This window comes from Diadema antillarum, unplaced genomic scaffold, assembly GCF_040938485.1.
Source record: "Diadema antillarum isolate AM-2024a unplaced genomic scaffold, OU_Dant_1.0 scf00000131, whole genome shotgun sequence".
NCBI classification, from domain to species: Eukaryota; Metazoa; Echinodermata; class Echinoidea; order Diadematoida; family Diadematidae; genus Diadema; species Diadema antillarum.
The window spans coordinates 3,076,025-3,096,688 of record NW_027271020.1 but is presented as its reverse complement, the minus strand read 5'-3'; the positions used below and the strand labels follow the sequence as shown (position 1 = coordinate 3,096,688).

The 20,664-nt window shown below is 36.9% G+C and overlaps 2 protein-coding genes across 2 annotated transcripts; one reads left to right on the top strand and one right to left on the bottom strand.

Moving 5' to 3' along the window:
- The first annotated feature begins 436 nt into the window (after nucleotides 1–436).
- Nucleotides 437–1,663, top strand: LOC139720675 (solute carrier family 35 member G1-like). The gene has a single exon (XM_071632030.1). The coding sequence runs from the start codon at nucleotides 437–439 to the stop codon at nucleotides 1,661–1,663; it is 1,227 nt and encodes a 408-aa protein (XP_071488131.1).
- Nucleotides 1,664–19,434: 17,771 nt separating this feature from the next.
- LOC139720674 (solute carrier family 35 member G1-like) lies at nucleotides 19,435–20,664 on the bottom strand. Its single transcript, XM_071632029.1, has one exon. The coding sequence runs from the start codon at nucleotides 20,662–20,664 to the stop codon at nucleotides 19,435–19,437; it is 1,230 nt and encodes a 409-aa protein (XP_071488130.1).

Sequence of the window (20,664 nt, the reverse complement as noted above, 5' to 3'; positions counted from 1 at the left end):
TCCAGTTTCAACTAGCAATCAAATCTTATAGGTGGAACCGCACAGCTTCTACTTTTGGACTTTCAAGTTTCGTAGAAGGGAACATGCAAAGGATATGAGGAGAGAGTTTTCAGACTTTCTGCTTACGGATCGACTTGATTTCGATGTCTATGCCACTTGCCTTGGGATAAAGGTGTTTAACAACCAGCATTTGGCCAGTAATGACAATGTAATAAACCAAAATTCTGAAAGAGAAACAGCACAAGGACTTCACTTTTATCCTCTTACGTTAAGTTAGGGCTAGGAGATACGTGGGCAAACGCGTTGTGCTTAGCTACTGTTCGGTGTAGGCAGAGTTGCATTAAGGTAATGTGGCATGCTAGCGACTGAAACTGCTGCTCAGGTGATAATTTATGTGATTCTGGTTTAGAATGTCCCTCTGTGAGTCTTGGGAAAGATGAAATGCAGCAAGAGAACTATTGCTAAGAGCGGGGAAATGCGTTCCTGCAAAAGGATGATCGATGAGAAGGGTAGCGGGCTGATTTCCGCTGGAGATGGTCCTAGCGTTGGAGGGCCATCCGGAAACCATGAACCAGAGAGAGCAGTTGAGTGGGATACGACAAAGCTCTCAGTTCAGGAAATTTCCGAGCCTGGGAAGATGGGTTGTCTCTGGAGGAACCTCCGCCTCCACAAAGGGTTAATTTTTGCCTTTGCCTCATGCATTTTCGTGTCATCTGGCTCCATTGGTGTCAAGATGCTATCAGGGAGGATTTCTCCCTCAGAGGTGGTCACCATACGTTTCTTTTTCTTCTTAATCCTGTCTTTACCCCTCCTGGTGCTCTTTCGCGTGTCTCTTAAGGTCACTCTAACTCAGTTGAAATGGCTTCTTCTGAGGCTTGTGTTCGGGACCAGTGCCATGACTCTGAGTTTCTATTCCTACCAAAACATTCCAGTAGGAGACGCGACTGCCCTTCTCTTGTGCAACACCATCTTCACAGGTATCTTCGCTTGGATCATCATGGGGGAAAGGTATACCCTTGTTGATGCCACATTAGCCGTGATTGCTATATTTGGCGTGGCGCTGATTGCCCGGCCGTCCTTTCTCTTTGGCGATCTTGTGGCGGCTCCAAAAGGAGGGAACACACTTTTGGGAGTCCTTACTGGGCTACTGAGTGCCTTCTGTATCGCCACCGTTTTTGTCATAACTAGGAAGCTTGGAGGAATCAAGGTTCATCCTCTTATCCAGATCTTGGCCTTTGGTAGTGCAGGAAGTGTCCTGACTGTCATTTTGACGACAGCACTTGGAGAGTGGAGAATCCCTCGATGTGGAAAAGACAGGCTCATCTTGATATTCATAAGCACTAGTGGATTTCTTGGTCAGATATTCATGATTCTCGCATTTGCGATGGAGAAAGCATCCTATGTAGCGATGGTCAGGAGTAACGATGTCATCGTGGCCTTTCTGTTAGAGTTTGCTGTCTTTGGTCATGCCCCGCACTGGCTATCTCTGGTCGGAACAGTATTGGTTTTGTTTGGTTCGTTGGGAGTTACCATCAAGAAATGGATTGCTTCAAGGAATCATCGTCAAGGAAAGGAAAATACAGATGAAGAGGAGAGAGAATGTGAAGAGCAGATGATTCCTAATTCTGATGACAAGAAAGAGGAAGAAGCACATGAGCACTGATTCGATTCCACACATCAAAATACCTTTTGCATACAATGGTATTTGTTTCATTGGCATCATGCCTTTTGGATGGTGTTTATATGGTATACATGGCATGTTTCACAGTGTTTTCATCTTCACCAATTTTGAGAGTTAACCAAAGTTCACCAACTTTAGAAAGTTTGAATAATGAAACACAAATATGTTGTATATCATCTCAAGAGTGGCAGATTGCAATTTCTCATTTGAAAAGGAATGAAATTTCTTCCGTCCATTTCATTAATGTGGTTCTTGACAACAAAATAATTCAACCACTCTCAAAATTGCCTTCTAAATCAATATACAGGGGAAACTCGGTATAACGAACACTGCTATAACGAGATATCGGTTATAACGAGGACATTTTCTCGGTCCCAAATTTCCTTCCACACAAATCAATGTAAAATGCTACTCTTATAGCGAGATCGGCTATAACGAAATAACTGCTATAACGAGATAAATTTTGTGACTTCCAAACAAAGAAAAACATAGTCAATCAAACCTGCTATAGCGAGGTAAAGCAAAATGCCTTCGGTAAAGCTTTACTTCGCCTGTGCTATCATCTTCCGAGATTGTAAAGCTTGATGCGCCCAAAACTGTCTTGTACACACATAATCATTTTCTTCAGTGCACTCCAGCTAGCTCTGCATGTTGTACGTGTAAGTGTGTGTGTGCGCGCACACTGATACATGCAGAAAATGTGGTGGGACGGCCATATGTATACATGACATCATCATGACGTTTAGCAGGTGTGAGGCAATCTGATGCTGTGATTGGCCTCCTACGTAGGGAATTCCCCATCTTCACACACACGCAGTCATAATGTACATACAGAATGTGTCACATACACACACAGCATTGTGCAGACCATATTCAAGCTTTCCACGCAACACACACTCATACGATAACCACATACCAATCCACAGACGATCTTGATACAATCGCAAGCTATATAAATTTACAAATTCAAACATCTACAATTAATAAGAAACACATTCTTGATATTGGATATTTTTGGCGAAAAACATCTTCTTACCCATAAAGGTGAGTTATTCCCTCACACACAATATCAAGTTATCAGTATTGATTGAAATATGATGGGTAGTCCCACATGTGCAAATTAATGTCTTTATGTTATGCCTTCTTTTATGCCTACTGATATAACGAGATATCGGCTATAACGAGGAAAATGACTCGGTCCCGACCATCTCGTTATATCGAGTTTCCACTGTAACTCATATCTGTTGATAACCAGTGTTTGACTCTGGCCAATAGGGAATAAATGCCCGAAAGTACCCATTTTGTGATATACATGAAAAAAGAAAAAAATAGCGTGTTTTTGATATATAAATGTGGCATTTACGGTACGGTGAAGTTCAAGGATGCATTTCCATGTCATAATTTCTGCAGACATTCCTTTAAACTGTGTGGGACTTAAATCAATATATTGTGGAATCTGTATATAATCTTCCGTTTATCGTTTTATGTATGACTGTGCAGTATGTAACCTTTGTGTGTTTAGCAGTTTACGACGTAACGCTGTTGACAGTGTTAATACCACATTTTATATGCATAAAATAACCACAATATCATGACATGCAGTGGTGGTGAATATGCTCTGAATTTGAGTTATTCCAAAATGTTTGAATGTACATGTATATAATTTTGTATCTGAAGAAAACTACATGTACTGTGTGTTATTTCATCATAATTAAAATGACATTCATTTCTTTCTGCATGGTCTTGCCTTGGTTTTACAGGGCCTCTATCTTGCCTCATTGCGTGGCTCATCACAATGATAAGTATTGTATCGTTACACAATATGGAAATGAGTTTAAGTTTGTTTGAGTATGAAGAGAGTTCTTTTCCTTATGCATACGACCGTATCGATCCTTTGACAATAGTACGGCAGCTTGAAGATGAATGTGTTGTGTTTTTGTTTGACGTAATGAAGATAACTGCTATGTTGAGAAAGAACTGCTTCTATAGTCTGTATATGAATATGCTGTGCTGTATATCAATTTATCAACTGAAGCTTTGTCATATGAAATTATGTTAAAGCACTGTTCTCATATTTTGAATACATGTTTGCTAATACATGTATCATACGAAAGATGTATAGTGTGCAACGCTGTTTCAGAGGTTCCCCTTCATCACTACTATAGAAACCCCTTAAAACTTTGTTATGTTGAAGAGTGCAAATGGGAGTGATTTAGGTACTTATCTAGTAAGTGCATTAATGAGGAATTTCTACACTCTGCAACCCTCTACAGCCCCTTGGGTCAGTGTCATCATACTGAATCCCTACTGCCTACACTTCTTCCTGCAGCAAGTGATATTTCCAGAATGCTGCCAAAATGTGATTATACTGCCTTTTGTTGTTTAGTATCTAAAGCATTGCGTTATTAGTGACGTAACTAACATCTTTACAGTCTGTTTCTACCGAAGCCTCATCAGCAACCAAATCAACTTCGTAGACTGCTTTCTTGTGAAAGTACAGTATAAGTACAGTGTAAATACAAGTAGCTCTAGTGCACTCAAGCAAGCAAACAAAACATACATGCACGTGGCTTTAACAACACAGTAAAGTTCATAATAGGTGAAGCAGGACAGCTAACATGTTGGGGGATGTTTGAGTTATCACATTTGGTGCATTATGTGTAGGTCATCTGTATATACCTCAAAACATCCTACTCACAATCAAGCCTAAAATATTAGGAAATATATCACTATTTTCACAATTAGCCATGACTGTAAACGGTTTATTCTCGAAACAATTCTATTAAAACTATTGTTCACACTTTGTCTAGTTAACAATACTTAACAGTCATTATACAGATTAAAATTTCTACGTTACGTTCACTACTTTGAGGGACTAACGCTGGGTTTTTGTTTCCTGTATGTAAATGGTAAATAATACATTTAAGATGCAGTACCTCAGAATTACATGTCTTCAATGTGACCATCTGACTGTGTAAACTTAATAAATACAACTATGTTAACGTGTGTGATGAATGAAGGAGGCCTAGCTGAACAAAGGAAAGCATATTTCAAAGTGTTGATGTTATCAAAACATCTCACATTTGTCCCTGTATGATCTGGAACTTCCACAAGTTAAAGAGAAACGCGAAAGACTCTCCAGTATTGGTCTAAATATTTCCAGATGGTATACAGTGTAGTATTTCTAGCAGGATTCAGTCGTTTGCTGTGAACTTTGCATCGATAGGACAACTGTAGCATCTCATTTTTGATTTTCATTATCTATGGTCGGTTATTACTAGCACCCCCAATTAAATTCACATTGACACATTTTATTGATGATAATGTTTGCTACATTCTTTTCTTCTTTTTTTTTTCATCGCGGGGCTGTGTCGGAAGTGATCGAAATGTTAAACAAATTTACAACTAAAAATTGTGTTTTGCGATATGTTCTGCCCCCGTTTTGTCATCTAACTCATTTGGGTCATGTAATGTTTTGATTTGAATTTTTTAATCGGACTTTAGCTCCTCGCATTATGCATTTATGTGATCTCAAATAAACCGATGTCATCCTTATAATTGCCTCCTTAAAAGATTTTCATTCCTCCTGAGTTGATTCTGAGTTCTCCTGAGTGTCAGTTGCCGTAGATTGTTGTGATGTGTCTTCACATGGATTAAAATCACCTGGATTAACAACAAACATCTCTCTTCAAACCAACCAATCAACCAATCAACCAATCAACCAACCAACCAAACAACCAACCAACCAAACAAACAACCAAACGAACAAACAGAAGCATGTCAATCTAGTGCAACTATGTATTTTGTCAGTGAAGGGACGTTACCAAGCACAACGCAGGCAACCTTTGAAAAGCATCTTAAGATAACAGAAATGTGAAAAACCACTGCAGAACAAAGGAAACAAAGTTGAGACTTCCCTCTGAAAGAAAAAAAACACCACTATTTAAATAAACCCAAGAATTTTGATGAATTGTGAAGACATTCTATAATTAATAGTCGTGAAAAAAAAAAAACTGTCACATGTGCTCAAAGAGATCGGGTTCAACTTTATTCCGTTTCATTCATTTCCATTCTAACATTCAATTTGCGAAGTTTGCAAAAAAAGAAAAGAAAAGAAAATACACGATATCAAGTATGATAGTGAAAGAATCTAACAGAATCTTACAGCACCAAAAAAAAAAAAAAGGCTTTGCGACAAAGGGTGTACATGAAATAATACATTATAATCACTTTGTAATTGAGTTCAAACAGACACAAAATTATATGTAATACAGTGAAATATACAAACATAAGGAATTCATACAAAGGAAAAAGACAGACGGAAGAGAAAGGGTGCAGATGGAATTATTTATCAAGTTGTTACTTAATTGCATCAAAAAAGTGTATAATGCTCTTCTAAATTGTCTTACAGCATATTAAATTATTCCAGAAAAAGGGGGGCTTATTATAGACAACGGCTTGCAAGATGTACAGTACACGATTTTATGTAGGCCCTACGTGTCGGAAGATTGATTTTTTGGTACAGTCAATCACTGAATATATCAGGAAAGCGATTTTTAAGTCTGTACACAATTCATTGCACATTCGAATGAAATTAAACTTTGGATATGCAATATATATATATATATATATTATTGTTTTTAAAAGATAAACTGACTAGTTTATAAGGCGCATTCATTGGTTTTGTAACTTGTATATTCTATCAATATGTTATATCATGCATCTATTGTTAGTCTTTTAAAAAGGGCATAAAGTCGATCATGCGCAGCAGTAAAGTATTATTTCTTAATTGATTGAAATTTTCATTAAAATATTTCTTCATGACTTGCCTTAATCTAAGAGTAGCATAATTAAGGAATCAATCATACGACCCTTTTTCATGGGTGGTTAGTTTCACATAATAGTGTCTATACATGTTGTGCTTTCATAATAAAGCTTAATCACTCTACTATGTAGGTTCGTATTATATCATGTCGATGATTTTAATCAATTAGGTAAAAAATATCTTCAATACATTTGCCTTATTCTCAAGAAAATATTGTATTTGAAATCAATCGTTCCTTTATCTTTGCATTTTTCATTCAATATTTCATAAATGTGTCATAATATTGCTTCCATACAATACACTATGTAGAGGTGAGGCAGCAGAGGGATGTACTATAAGTTTGGGAAACATGAAATTAGCTTAATATCAGCTCTTTAGTTATCTTGGTCGAAAAAAAAGAAAAACTTGAATTCAATAGACATTTATATTCATTTTTACTTATTAACATGTCACAAAATTGACACATTGAAGTTTGGAACATAACTAGTTATGATTTGCAAATGATACTATTATGTCACTGTGTTAAACAACGCAATAGTAGATATTGATAATTAATAGATAGATAAATTCATCGTCATGACCACATTTTGAACATGAGAGAATCCAACATTACTGGTGAATCCTACTCAGTTTTTTTTTTATTTCTCTGTTGCACATGGTACTCCCCCCCCCCCGCCGTAGACACATCTATAAGCTTTCTTCACTATCTGAACACCAAGAATTACACTTCATACGTATTATGAATTATGTGAAGTTTCTATGACAATTCATCGATTATACCAAGAAAGGTTGTCAGATAAACAAGTTCCAGCGGTACACTAAGAAATTAGAGGAATAACGGTGTTACTATATAGCATAACTTTGGTGTGTGTGTGTGTGTGTATGTATTTGACATTTTTTTGGACCGTGACCACACTCCTGGTCATCATTTCAAGCAGTATAGTTGTCGATCACTATGTGAAAAATAATAAAAGTATTTGAATCATCAACAAATAATATAGCGGACACAACAACGAGCCTTTATGAACAGCACATAAACTAAGAGTATGAGATTCAGAACCATCATTCGAAACCATAATGTTTTTCGGTCGAGAGATTATAGTCAATGAACCAGTCCAAGGCCTTCGCCCTGACATCATAATGACAAAGTGTTTGTTTCCCCTTTCTTTTAAGGGACTCCACTGATCAATTGTTTCAAAAACCTTAGAAAGGTCAACGTATATAGCAAGTGTCTACAAATGATTATCAAATGCCGAAGCAATGTCAAGTCTTTATTGTCAAATGGCAAGGGAAGGATTTTTTTTCACGAAAACCAAATTAGGAGTTCAAGAAGATAATTACAATGGAGTAAAACGGAAAGTGCTCATGTATAAACAATTAAAAAAAGAAGAAATGTTAGAAACAGAAGAGAGAAATAATAAAGGGCGCTAATTAATACGATCCAGAGGGTCATCTTCAGAAAAGAAAAGGAGAAAAGACAAAGATTAACTTTGCTACTCTAGGGATAAAACCTTGGTTTAAGTAAGAATGAATAATGAAAATAGATAGAGACTCCAACAGTGTGATTCAGTATTATTATTGCTTGCATTTTTACATTATCTTTACACCTGCACTCTCTCTACGACCATAAGGAGAAATAGGGAAACACGTTCGGTTCAGAGGAAGGTACATTCCATGTCTATTGTTAGTCAATAGTTTTTAATGCAGCTGTGATTGAAAGATACTGTCAAATATAGAATCTGGGCTTGCACTACAATTGTATTTTATTTGTTGCTGTTTTTTGCACATCCCGGTAATCCAGAGAACAATTGCTGAACATATTATCATAGAATATTTATATATATATAATATATATATTTTCCTCAATGTTTGTGAAAAACAGTGATATTCATACTTACCCTACAAGACACAGTGAATCCTATCATTTTTCCCCTGTTCGTACAGTTTTAGCCCTTCAGACAATTACATCTACCGGCCCTTCTTTCTGGAATGAGTTAGATTCGGTTCGGTTGCACTCAAGTTCTTTAAGCTCCTTTACGAAAAATCTCAAAGCCAATTTTCTAAAATCCTATGTGTAATTATTTTGCCGTAATCGCTTAATTTTTTTTTTTGCATATACTTAAATGATGCCTCGCTCGGATGACCTCACCAGTTTGATTAACTTGCTACTTTTTTAAGCATTTATACCATAAGTTAATCATAAAACATTATATACTATACTTTGTACATCCCGTCAACATTGTAATATTCTCGATATTTTGAATTTTGCATGTTACGTCACTTCTGACTTTGATATACTGTACTAAAACCCTATGTTATATTTTCGGAACCCACATCCTACAAGCTTTGCTTTTTAGTGGGTTCCTCATATTACACGTTAATTATATGTCCTTATACATTTGTGCATTATTGGTTCAAACTGACCATTGTGTGAAAAACATTTCTGCTTCAAATCAAATGGAATATAAAACTTGTACGAAATGTGGAATATGGAACGTGAATTTAAAAAAAAAATGTATTTGGGATATATTTATCTATCTTTCTGCCACTAGTGATAATCAGGATATCATATAAATCAACACAAGTCAACATGTTTTTGCTTGGTATAGATCCTTTAACCATTACATACACGTCACTGAGCCATCGAGCAACGACCGATAGAAACAAACATTTCAACCGTATGGTTTCCATTGCAGGACCACAGAATACACAAAGTCAAACTGGAATGTTTTGCTTTCAAGGTTTTAATTAATGCCCTATTTTTGGCACTACTAAGGTTAGGACAACAGCGCCATCTGAATCCTTTAGATACGAAATATTGAGTTCAAAATTGAATGCAACTCTGGAGAACATGTGGCATGTCTTCTTTAACCAAAGTTCATGTGTCTTCATATTTCATCGCATGAATCCACCGATTTCTTGATTTAAAAAAAAAAATGTATTTGTATGGGGGAAGGACTCATTAATTTTTTTTTTTCGACTGTATTTAGCACTGGTGTTTTTTTTAGCGTTTGAAGCAGTGCCTTGTAACTTCCCTTCACTTTAGCGCTGACAAAATACGGAGTGGTACTATATTACAACTAACACTGCAAATCGAGGCGGTACAAACTTCTCCTGAGGAGGCAAATATAACAATGATATTGGTTTATTTGAGACCACAGAGGCGAATAGTGCAAGGAGCTGGAGTCCCATTCATAAATTCCAGTCAAAACATAACCAACCTTTGGCATGACACAGGTTACATAGATGACATAACAAGACCAGAACATACTGCAAAACACAATCTTTGATGATAAATTTCTGAGGCATTTTGATCATTTACAACTCCTCCCTGCGATGAAAAGCGCATGGTTAACAATCAGTATCATCATCATCATCACCAATAAAATGTTCCCATCTCAATTTCCCTGCGAGTGTCAGCAATAACGGGCCATGGATAATAACAAAAATAGACAAGCTGTGTAATCGATGCGAGTGTGGCAAACGACTGAATTACGATGGAAATACTACACTGTAAAGCATCTAGAAAACTTCAGACCAGTATACTGGAAAGTATGTCTCTTTTCTCTCTGATTTGAGAAAGTTTCAGATTGTACAACGACAAATGTAAGATGTTTCAACAATACCATCAGTATGATGGCAATATGTTTTAAAATGTGTTATGCCAACTTTATAGGTTTTTTTTTTTCAGTGGAAATAAACCCTAAAGCTACTTACATACCCATTTTAAACACAAACACATTTTAACACAATCCATATATTTACAAAGAAATGAATATGTAGAACTGAAAACTTCTTTCTTTTTTTAACTTTTCCCCTGCATATTTTGCTGAAATACTTCGTTCTCCTTCAGTATAGGTAGAGCCATTCCCACACAATAAGATTTTTCTTTTTAAACAAAACGTATGAATGTAGATTTTCTTTATCATGCAAGCGGGAAGCACCAATGCCTCAGTAACGTTTTGACAGTCACAGCTAAAAGAGTTGATTATTCTAATGACACAGATGACGCATATAAGCTAGAATAAACACAGGGCCTGGTAACATGCAACAGTAATGCAATATTGACGCCATAACACCACGCTACTTCTGAGCAAGATACAGTATACCCGTATGTAGCACCTGCGATTGCGCTTCGGACCAAGTTAGTCTTGGACATGTTGGATAGGGAATGTTCTAGTTGCACAACCCTTACTGCTAACATGCATGGGTTGATCGTGAGTTTGGGATTCGTGCCTGACCACAGGAAAATAATGATAACCATCAGTCAAGTGAGATGCGATCGTCACGTTTCCCCCTGTGAACAGTTTTCTTTTAACTAGTCCTACAGATATGTGCAAGCAAGCAAGCAAACATACAAACAAACAAATCCCTCTTATATTTCGTCGTGCCAAAAGCCCTCTTCGATGAATAATGAGAATGAATTACGTTACGTAATTCCAAACGAAAAAAATCACAGAACAATCACATTTTGGCAGCATTTTGGGAAACCTCCTCCACTACTAAACCCATGGGAGAGGGTGAACGGTGTAAACAGTCCTCTAATATGTATACTAACATTTACCATTCCCATTTCCACTATTCAACTTAACTATTCGACTTTCTTTAAGACTGATCACCGTCCCATGAACCTTTTTGACAATGTTGCACACTATACATTTTTTTTTTTTATCAGGAAACTTAAATCTAAATTGATCGCTGCAATTAAATCAAATGCAATGAAAATAGCACTTTCCTATAATTTGTATAACAAGTCTTCATTTGGTGAATTGACATACATAGGAAATTCTAAAAGACTTCATATGCAGTTTTTTCTACACATTAAAATTACCATTACATCGCACATACAAACAAAAGCAGAGTAAACTTATTTTCAAAACACACATATCTTCAAGATTTAGCTTGCGTATATGCATATACAATGTATTCGTACGTGCATGCAAGTGCAGCACTCTCATAAAAACAAAAACAAAAACAAATTTGGTCCAATTTGTGCATTATGAAAAGTACTCTCTTCATACTCAAGCAAACTCATTTCCAGAGTGCGCAACAACTTAACGTCTACAGCCAGCACCACTCAGTGTTATGAGCCATGTTCTGACGCAAGAAAAAGGTCTTAGAAAATCGAGGCTATACAATGCCAAAAAAGAATGCTATGATAATCATTATGATGAAAATAAGACACAGCAGTTTTCTGCAAAATTACACTGCAAAATTACGCTCATTAAACATTGTGAAATTAATGAAATTCAGAACATGCTCACTTAACCGCATGTCATGACATTTTGTTACTTCATGCATATACTAGGTGTTTCAAAAAACATTTTCCACTTTTGATCATTAATAGTTCAAGAACTATTCATCCGATAAAAATGTTATTGATATAAATAATAGCTGAATAGTGTACAATTTGGTTGAAGGTAATTTGAATGTGAAAGCATGAATCAGTTTCATTAAATTTAAGATTGATTTTGAAGTAAGGTTTCAGGTTTTGGTCAAATTTTAACCCTCTGTACAAAAATTGAACCTTGCACAGGAACCAATGATGTGTATGTGAGTGTGTGCTGACAATGGCCCTGAACAATGGACATGCCTGAACCACCTGTTGACTAGGCGTTGACAGGCCCAAAACCACTATTTCGGCACAATTGGACAATCACAAAACGGGAAAATTAAAGTTGTTAGAATAGGTTTCATTTTTATACCAATCCACGAGACAAATATTCAAGTTTGTAGTTGAAAAATATGAACACATAGTTTTGCTTTATTTTAAAGGTGTGATAATTTCTTTCATGGGGCGTAAATTTCATCATGTAACATACGTTACCATGTCATTCTATTTCAAATGCATTAAGATTGGTGACTACATTCTATGATTGAGATAATTATGCGTCAGATGTGAAGTATACCATCGGCTGCCATGTTTGTAAATGCTGCCTGCAGATGGGAAGGATGGCAAATGACATGTATGCTATACTTAACACAGCATGTCCTATTGTGTTAAACCTTAGACAAGTAATGTTAATTTGTTTTCTCGATAATTTGACGTCAGAATTTCTTCAGAAAATATTTTCAACATTTATCAGTCCCAAATTGCCAGCTAATTCTTGAGTATCATCGATGAAACATGTGAAACTATGTGCGCAAAAATATAGTCGTTGGATTCCACGTAACGTATGTTTCACGTTAATGTAACGTAAGTTACAAAGACAATACTACTACATGTGCAGCAAATTTTTGAACATTTTCTTTTTGGTTTTTGTATATATTCTTACACTAATTTCTCTTCAACTCTAAGTGAACGAATATTATAACACGATGTCGCAATATTATGGCGATACAATTCTCAAAAATAACAATTAAAATAATTGTAAAACTGCAAGACTTTATAACATGTCCTCGTATAAACTCTTCAGTAGAACAGTAATCCGTAACTGTTGATATATTGAAGACAGTTGGCTTCATACTTATGAATTTATGGCATTGAAATGATAAGAGTTGGGAACATGCTGTTTCGTGCCTTAACGGATGAAAATATTGTCATGATGTACGTGTAATATAAAACGAGTGGTGGGTAACGTAGGTTTCACTTTAATTTTATCATAATGAAAGTTTTCGTATGCTTGATGTCTTGTGACTTGTTATCATCATTTTGATGTCTTGTAACTTGTTATCTTCATGCTGTTGAAAGGTATGTTTCGAATCCATAACTTTGCAGACTCATCAGCTGTCGCAACAGTTACTCCATGCAGGAACAGTTTGAAAATAGCAGTTGCAATAAAATAGTATTCACAAAATTTTTCACACTTGTATGAAACAAGAAACGGCAGAAACGAGATGATTACTCTGTTAAAGTGCTTCATAATGAACAATAACGCCGTATTGCTTGTATTTAAAATGTCTGAACTCGGTAAACAAGAGATAGGGAAAGAAGGAACCGAGAAATGTTCTTTGTTAACTAAATGAATGACCACTTTACAAAGTTGACATTTTATGGCAAAATGAGGTCCATGATATAACGTCAAATTACACAGTTTCATTAGCACAATACTGGGTAGGATGAATGAAATTGTCATTAGTAAAATGATGTACTCGATTTTCCTTGTTATGTATGCATAAAACAGTATAATCCACAAGGATAACAAGAATAACAAGTCTTGCATTAATAATTCTTGCCGTATCTTGAAATTGTCTCCAGGAAAAATGTTTTGAATCTTTAAAAAGAAAGTGAAAGGACAAGTTGCTATACATGCACAACAAAGGTACTGATAATGATTATAGGCATGCAGGCCCGTAAGTAGGATTTTTATGGGGTGGGGGATGGTGTCAGGAGTTAGAAAAAGTCGACCACTTCCAGTTTTAATGTCCTGATGGGCAGAAAAATAAAAAGCTCCCGTGCCATTTTTATTTTTTTTTATTTTTTGGGTTTCATTTCTTTTGCCGGGTTTCATCGACTGACAAGCAAGAAAAAAAAAAGAAAGAAAAGAAAATTGAAGAAATATAAAAAAAGGCTTCAGCTCAATTCGATGCTGCCAGTACAAGCCCAATTTCATATTTGTTTGTTTTTATTTCAAACGGGGGAGGGCGAGTCCGCGATTCATTTTTTTCTTTTTATTTCCTTTTGTTTATATTTTGACTGCTGGCAAAGGGGCTGGGGACCCTCAACCCCCTCCCCTATGATTACCCTGATGTGGTAGGGTAAAAAAAAAAAAAATGCGTGACTTTGCTTCTTTTCTTTGTTAACTACGAGACGGGCATAAGTTTTTTTTTTTTCTTGAATCTTTGCTTAGAGATATGCTTTTTCGCCATTCTGATTACAGCTAACACGTTCCCTATATATGGGGTTTTAATCCTATATAGCACTGCCCTTCCCCATTGCAACTGTATTAACTTCAACGAGAAGGAAGAACAAAAAATGTTAATGTCTTAAACATATAGCTTACTGAAACATATATTACTATAATTACTATTATCATTATCATTATCATTATCATGTAGGCCTGATCTATGATGGTAACAGTAATAGTTGAAATTACATTTCTCTAATGCACTGTATTTTTGTTGCCTTTTCTTCATTCAAAATGTGTTTTTCTTCACTCTGAGATCATCAACGACATTACGACAGAAATTTGAGTTTATTTTCTCCGTTAAAAATAGTCAGGGAGTAAGTCACCATATTGGTTTATGATAAGCAAAGATAAATATAATTGAAAAGACGTATTTCCCTACAGAATTCCTTCAACAATAGTTCTACAAAAATTAAATGTTATTTTTATCCACGCACATTCTCTAAAATATCCCTTTTCAATGACATGAATTGATGAAACTTACGTTACCAAAACTAGAAACTTACGTTACTACATTAATGCAGGGACCTGATCCACTAGTTTTGAAGTAGAGATCTGTGTAATCTCTAATTTCATTAGCTATTCATTGAATTTTCTTAAAACAATGTTAAATTCATTGCTTATACCTGAAATATGACATCATTAAAGCCAAGTTGAACATCAACGCCCACCAAACGATTTTTTTAAAAGATACTATGATTATGTCCCCTTTTACTGCATCCTCCAAACAAACAAAAACATACAGCTGTAAATGAATTTGATATGTTTTGACGTAGAAATTCATCAACATCATAACTGCAACAATTAAATTGTCTCAGATTAAATGGGCTTTTCCGAAGATTGTCTGTTATTAACATGACATCTTGAAACTTACGTTACCAAAATTTGAAACATACGTTACGTAATAAATTGAGTGATTTATTTCAAAAGAATAAACCTGTACAGCAAAGCAATAACTGGATTTTTACAGTGGAATCTACTGACTTAATAAAGACACAATAAACAGAAGTAAAGCATGATTCTATGAAAAACAACAACACATTTCCAACAATCAAATACTTACTCAGTTTTTCAACACATCATGTAAAGGTATTTTGCGCGCTGCCAATGCTCAAGATGCCAGTAAAAGAGGTTGCTGAGCTATCCCCTGACCTCAAATCGACGGCACAGATTCGAGAAATATACATTTAGGTGGTAATTAATGGTGTAATTAAGCTTTCTGTCATTTGGTGGTAACGTAAGTTACATCACGTATGTTACACTTGTGGATTAAATCGTATAAGTTAGCAACATAATAATGAATCTTTTGCCACCCATGGGTATGAGGACAATCTACTCCATAAGTCTCAACTCTAGAACAATCATTCAGAGCCATGCACCTTCATACTTTTTACAAAGATGGTAACGTATGTTGCTTCTCTTAAATCTACCTTTTTAAAATCTATATTTGCGAGATTAGCAGTCGCATGTCTTTTGAAGCTGAGTGATGAAATATTTTTTAACATAAACTTAGACCCCTTTTGGTCAGAAAAACAATACAATTGTGTGGTATTCACTGTAATAGCATTACCATGTTTGCAGTACAAAGATGGTAACGTATGTTTCAGCAGATCTGGCGACACATTTCCATCAGGTATTTTGTTGTTAAAGAACGATAAGCTTATAAAGTTGTGTTAGGTTTTCATAGAACGTTCGGCTACTTTTCTGAAAGTTTGAGTAAGCTTCTTCTTTATGCTCATATTTTCCCACAAAGTTGAGAAAACATAAAAAATCATCGTTGGCGACATGCACTTTTGAGCCTGTTGGCCGAACTTAACCCTCCACCAATGGCTTAGTGGTACAAACTCGCGGGCCTTCGAAATGATTTCAGTTTTTGTCTATATGTCCCTTGGCATCACATAAAATCACAGGAGCATTTTGAAAGAGCTTTTTATCTCTCCTAGGTGAGAAGGAACATAAGCGACACGATTTGTGACCAATTGCGCCGAAATAGTGGTTTTGGGCCGTCAGTCTGGAGCTCCCAGGCACATGCATGCTTAATCAATAATTCATGTGGATTGCCCTGGGCACTGCTAATCTGGATTCATGCACGGTAAAGTGCTTGCAAACACCACATTTCATTCCAGCTAGCAATCATTTTCAAGTTTTGCTTCACATATCCCTAAATTTGGGATATAAATAAGCATAAATGATCTAAAGTTCCTCATTTTAATACAACTGTCTACTAATTAAATAGTCTGATAAATTTTTCGCTTTTTGATACAAAGAAATCATTTTTGTAAAGAGTTCAGCAGCATTTATCATTGGGGCGATATGTTTCACAGTAGATTTATTTAAGGCTCCATTTACACAAGTGTATACTCTAATTGATTTTCTTTGCTTCCTGTCACCATGTTTACGATAGAACAGAAGGTATTCATTGTAATTTCGTATTTCAGAAGTAGGGAGAGCACTGTCGAGACCCAACGACAGTATCGGCAGGCGTTTGACTTTACACAGATACTGCCAGAGGCTGAATAAAGACTAGTTGTGATAGTGGAATTTCTCATGAATAAATAATGAAGCATTCAAACCCTAATCATTGTTTAGGACCATTGTCATGGTGTAAACCACACACTCCCATACACACCCATTGACCCCTGTGCAAAGTGAAATTTTGTACAGAGGGTTGAAAATAGAGCAAAATCTCGAACCTAACTGTTAAATTAATCATGGATTTCATGAAAATGATTTATGCTTTCATATTCAAACTACCTTCAACCAAATTGTACACTATTCAGCTATTGCTCATATCATGACAGTGCTATCTGATATATAGTTTATGAATTATTAAGAATCAAAAGTGAGAAATGTTTTTTGAAACACCTAGGTATGTGGCATTAACTGGCATTAACACTGACAAGAACATTATCCTGTAATACACATTATTCCTCCTAAACACACAAAGGTAACAGACATTAGTGCACATGTACTGTTCATATATGATAGGTGTACAGATGGCATAATACAGGTGCAACAATTTATAAAATGGGTTCAAGAATGTAGCCAATAGGAAGCGCTGAAATGAGACACACCTCCTTCCTTTACTTCAGTACAATTGCACTGCCTGTAATCCTATGGTAGATTGCCGATCGTCTGTGCGCGCGGCGGCTCCTTTGATGAATTGCATGCGTATACGCGCTGTCAATCCTGTAAACAACTTCTAGTTCGGGCTGCCGGCCGGCCGGCCTGTCTTCCCTTGTGCATAACATGTGTGGCGTACGTACGTATACTCTACTATGTATACGTACACTTTGTACAGTACAGTAGATCAAGCGTTATGGGACCGGACGCGTACATGGAGTCACTTTGAAGAGCAAATCCAACGATTTAGCAGGTTAATTCTCACGCCGTTTTCAGAGTATGTTGTCTAGTAGGCCTATATGAGGAGTCTATATCAAGTCTTTAAGGTAAAGGGTGCATATTCTATGTAAAATAAGTAAGTTTTCATGTGGGAACTTAAGTGTCCGGAAACCCAACCCCCATTAATATACTTATACAGTTGTACTGTATGTGCGGGACTTCCGCGAGTGCGACGTGCGTAAATGTTTGGGACGAACATCTTCGGACGTCTTGACCCACAAAGGTACGTGAAAAACGCTGAAAAATGATGTTAGTTTTCGAATTTTCGACCCATTTTATAAAACAAATGATGCACAGAATTATTTCGTGGCGTTAGTGGAGGCGTAGCTCACTCTCGGGTATTTACAATGTAGTGCAACATGCACTCGGCTTCGCCTCGTGCATGTTTCACAATTGTAAATACCCTCGAGTGCACCACGCCTACACTAACACACTCTAGATATCCTGTGCATCATTTGTATAATATCGACTTCAGTGGAATGTCGCTGATATGACATAACAATCAGTCAATGCATCACTGTAATTCATCATACTGATTATTATGCCACCATTATACAGTGCGTATAAAAAAAGGTAATAGTAATCCATATTTGGATGGCTACTATTTCATATCATCAGCAATCGAGGGCATGATATTAGTGTAAGGAATGAAGAACTCTCCTTCTTTCCATTTGTACCTAATTATGCAGACAAATGTCATGCATGACTGAGCACATGAACGTTAAAGGCAACAATGACAAATAGCCCTCTTTCCAAGTTTGAGTGTCACATGAAGGAACAATGAACACTCACGGAATGGACGAGATCTGTCAATGAAAGTGGCCGAATAAATAGGCCAGCCTGTACGAATGCAGGCTTGTGTTTAGGGTCTGCGTTTTCCGTTTTTACTAACATTACATGGCCCATAACCTTTAACATGGTCACCACTTCGATAACTTGGTGACTCCTACAAAGGCCAGCCCACACAGTCCATTCTCTTTGTTCATATTCAAAACATAGCACGCAGCGACAGACCTTTGATATGAAGAGAGAAAAATAAATAATGGATGATAATGGATAATGGGTTAACCTTTGTGGGAGTGACCAAGTTATTGACAACGTGGCCATGTTGATGGTCATGAACCACAAAAGGTTAGAGAAAACCCTAAACACAAACCTGCACTCGTGCCTGTTATTTTGACAACTTTCATTGACAGATCTCGCCCATTCCTTAAGACATTCTATGTTCCTTTACGGTAGCACTCAAACTTAGAAATAGTGCAATTTTTCAATGATATTTGTCAACATAATTAGGTTTAAATTGAAAGAGGAAGAGTTCCCCTGTTCGCACAACTAACATTGCACTCTCCATAGCTGACAATTTTGAAAAAGTAGCCCTCCAAATTTAGATTTTCTTCTTTTGACGAAATAGAAAGAAAAACAAATCTGTTTTGAACTGGGAAATTTGCAAATTTGCCGCTCTTGAGATGATATACAACACATGTGTTTTACGTTATTCAAGATTTTCAGCAGTCGTTGATTTCGCGAATATTGGCTGACTGGCAAATCGTATGAAGAAAAAGCGGTGAAACAATAGATCATGTACACGACGTATGCATGTGTACAGCATTCAACAAGGCATGATGCTTATGTAAATAAATTCATTGCATGATCTAGGTATATCTAGGTGAAGAATCAAATCAATGCCCACGTGCCTCTTCTTCTTTCTTGTCATCAGAATTAGGAATCATCGGCTCTTCACCTTCTCTTCCCTCTTCATCTGCATTTTCCTCTCCTTGAGGATGATTCCTTGAAGCAATCCATTTCTTGATGGTAACTCCCAACGAACCGAGCAAAATCAATAACGTTCCAATCAGAGACAGCCAGTGCGGGACATTACCAAAGACAGCAAACTCAAACAGAAAAGACAAGATGACATTATTACTCCTGACCATGGCCACATAAGATGCTCTCTCAAACTCAAATGCGAGAACCATCAAGATCTGACCAAGAAATCCACTAATGCCGATGAACATCAAGATAAACCTGTCTCTTCCACATTTAGGGATTTTCCACTCTGCCATTACTGTTGTCACAATAGCAGTCAGGACACTCCCTGCGCTGCCAAAGGCCATGATCTGGATAAGAGGATGAACCTTGATTCCTCCCAGCTTTCTAGTGATAACGAAAACGGTGGCGGCACAGAAGGCACTCAGGAGCGCAGCAAGAACTCCCAAAAGGGTGTTCCCTTCCTTTGGAGCCGCCACAAGATCGCCAAAGAGAAATGACGGCCGGGCAATCAGCGCCACGCCAAATATAGCAATCACGGCTAATGTGGCATCAACAAGGGTATATCTTTCCCCCATGATGATCCAAGCGAAAATACCTGTGAAGATGGTGTTGCACAAGAGAAGGGCGTTCGCGTCTCCAACTGGGATGTTTTGGAACGAATAGAAACCCAAGGTCATGGTACTGGTCCCAAACACAATTCTGAGAAGAAGCCATTTTAACTGTGTAAGAGTGACCTTGAGAGACAGGCGGAAGAGCAGCAGGAGGGGTAAAGACAGGATTAAGAATCCAAAGAGACGTATGGTAACCACCTCTGAGGGAGAAATCCTCCCTGATAGCATCTTGACACCAATGGAGCCAGATGACACGAAAAAGCATGAGGCAAAGGCAAAAATTAACCCTTTGTGGAGGCGTAGATTTTTCCAGAGACAACCCATCTTCCCCGGCTCGGGAATCTCCTGAACTGAAAGCTTTGAAGTACATGTATCCCACTTTGGTCCCTCTTGTTCATGGTTTCCGGATGGTCCATCACCGCCAGGATCATCTCCAGCGGCAATCAGCGTGCTACCTTTGTCATCAATCATCCTCTTGCGGGAACACATTTTCCTGCTCTTTTCAATATTTCTCTTCCTGCCTTTCAT

Excerpts from the sequence above, each read along its gene's own strand:
- LOC139720675 (XM_071632030.1), top strand. The coding sequence starts at position 437 with ATGAAATGCAGCAAGAGAACTATTGCTAAGAGCGGGGAAATGCGTTCC.
- LOC139720674 (XM_071632029.1), bottom strand. The coding sequence starts at position 20,664 with ATGAAAGGCAGGAAGAGAAATATTGAAAAGAGCAGGAAAATGTGTTCC.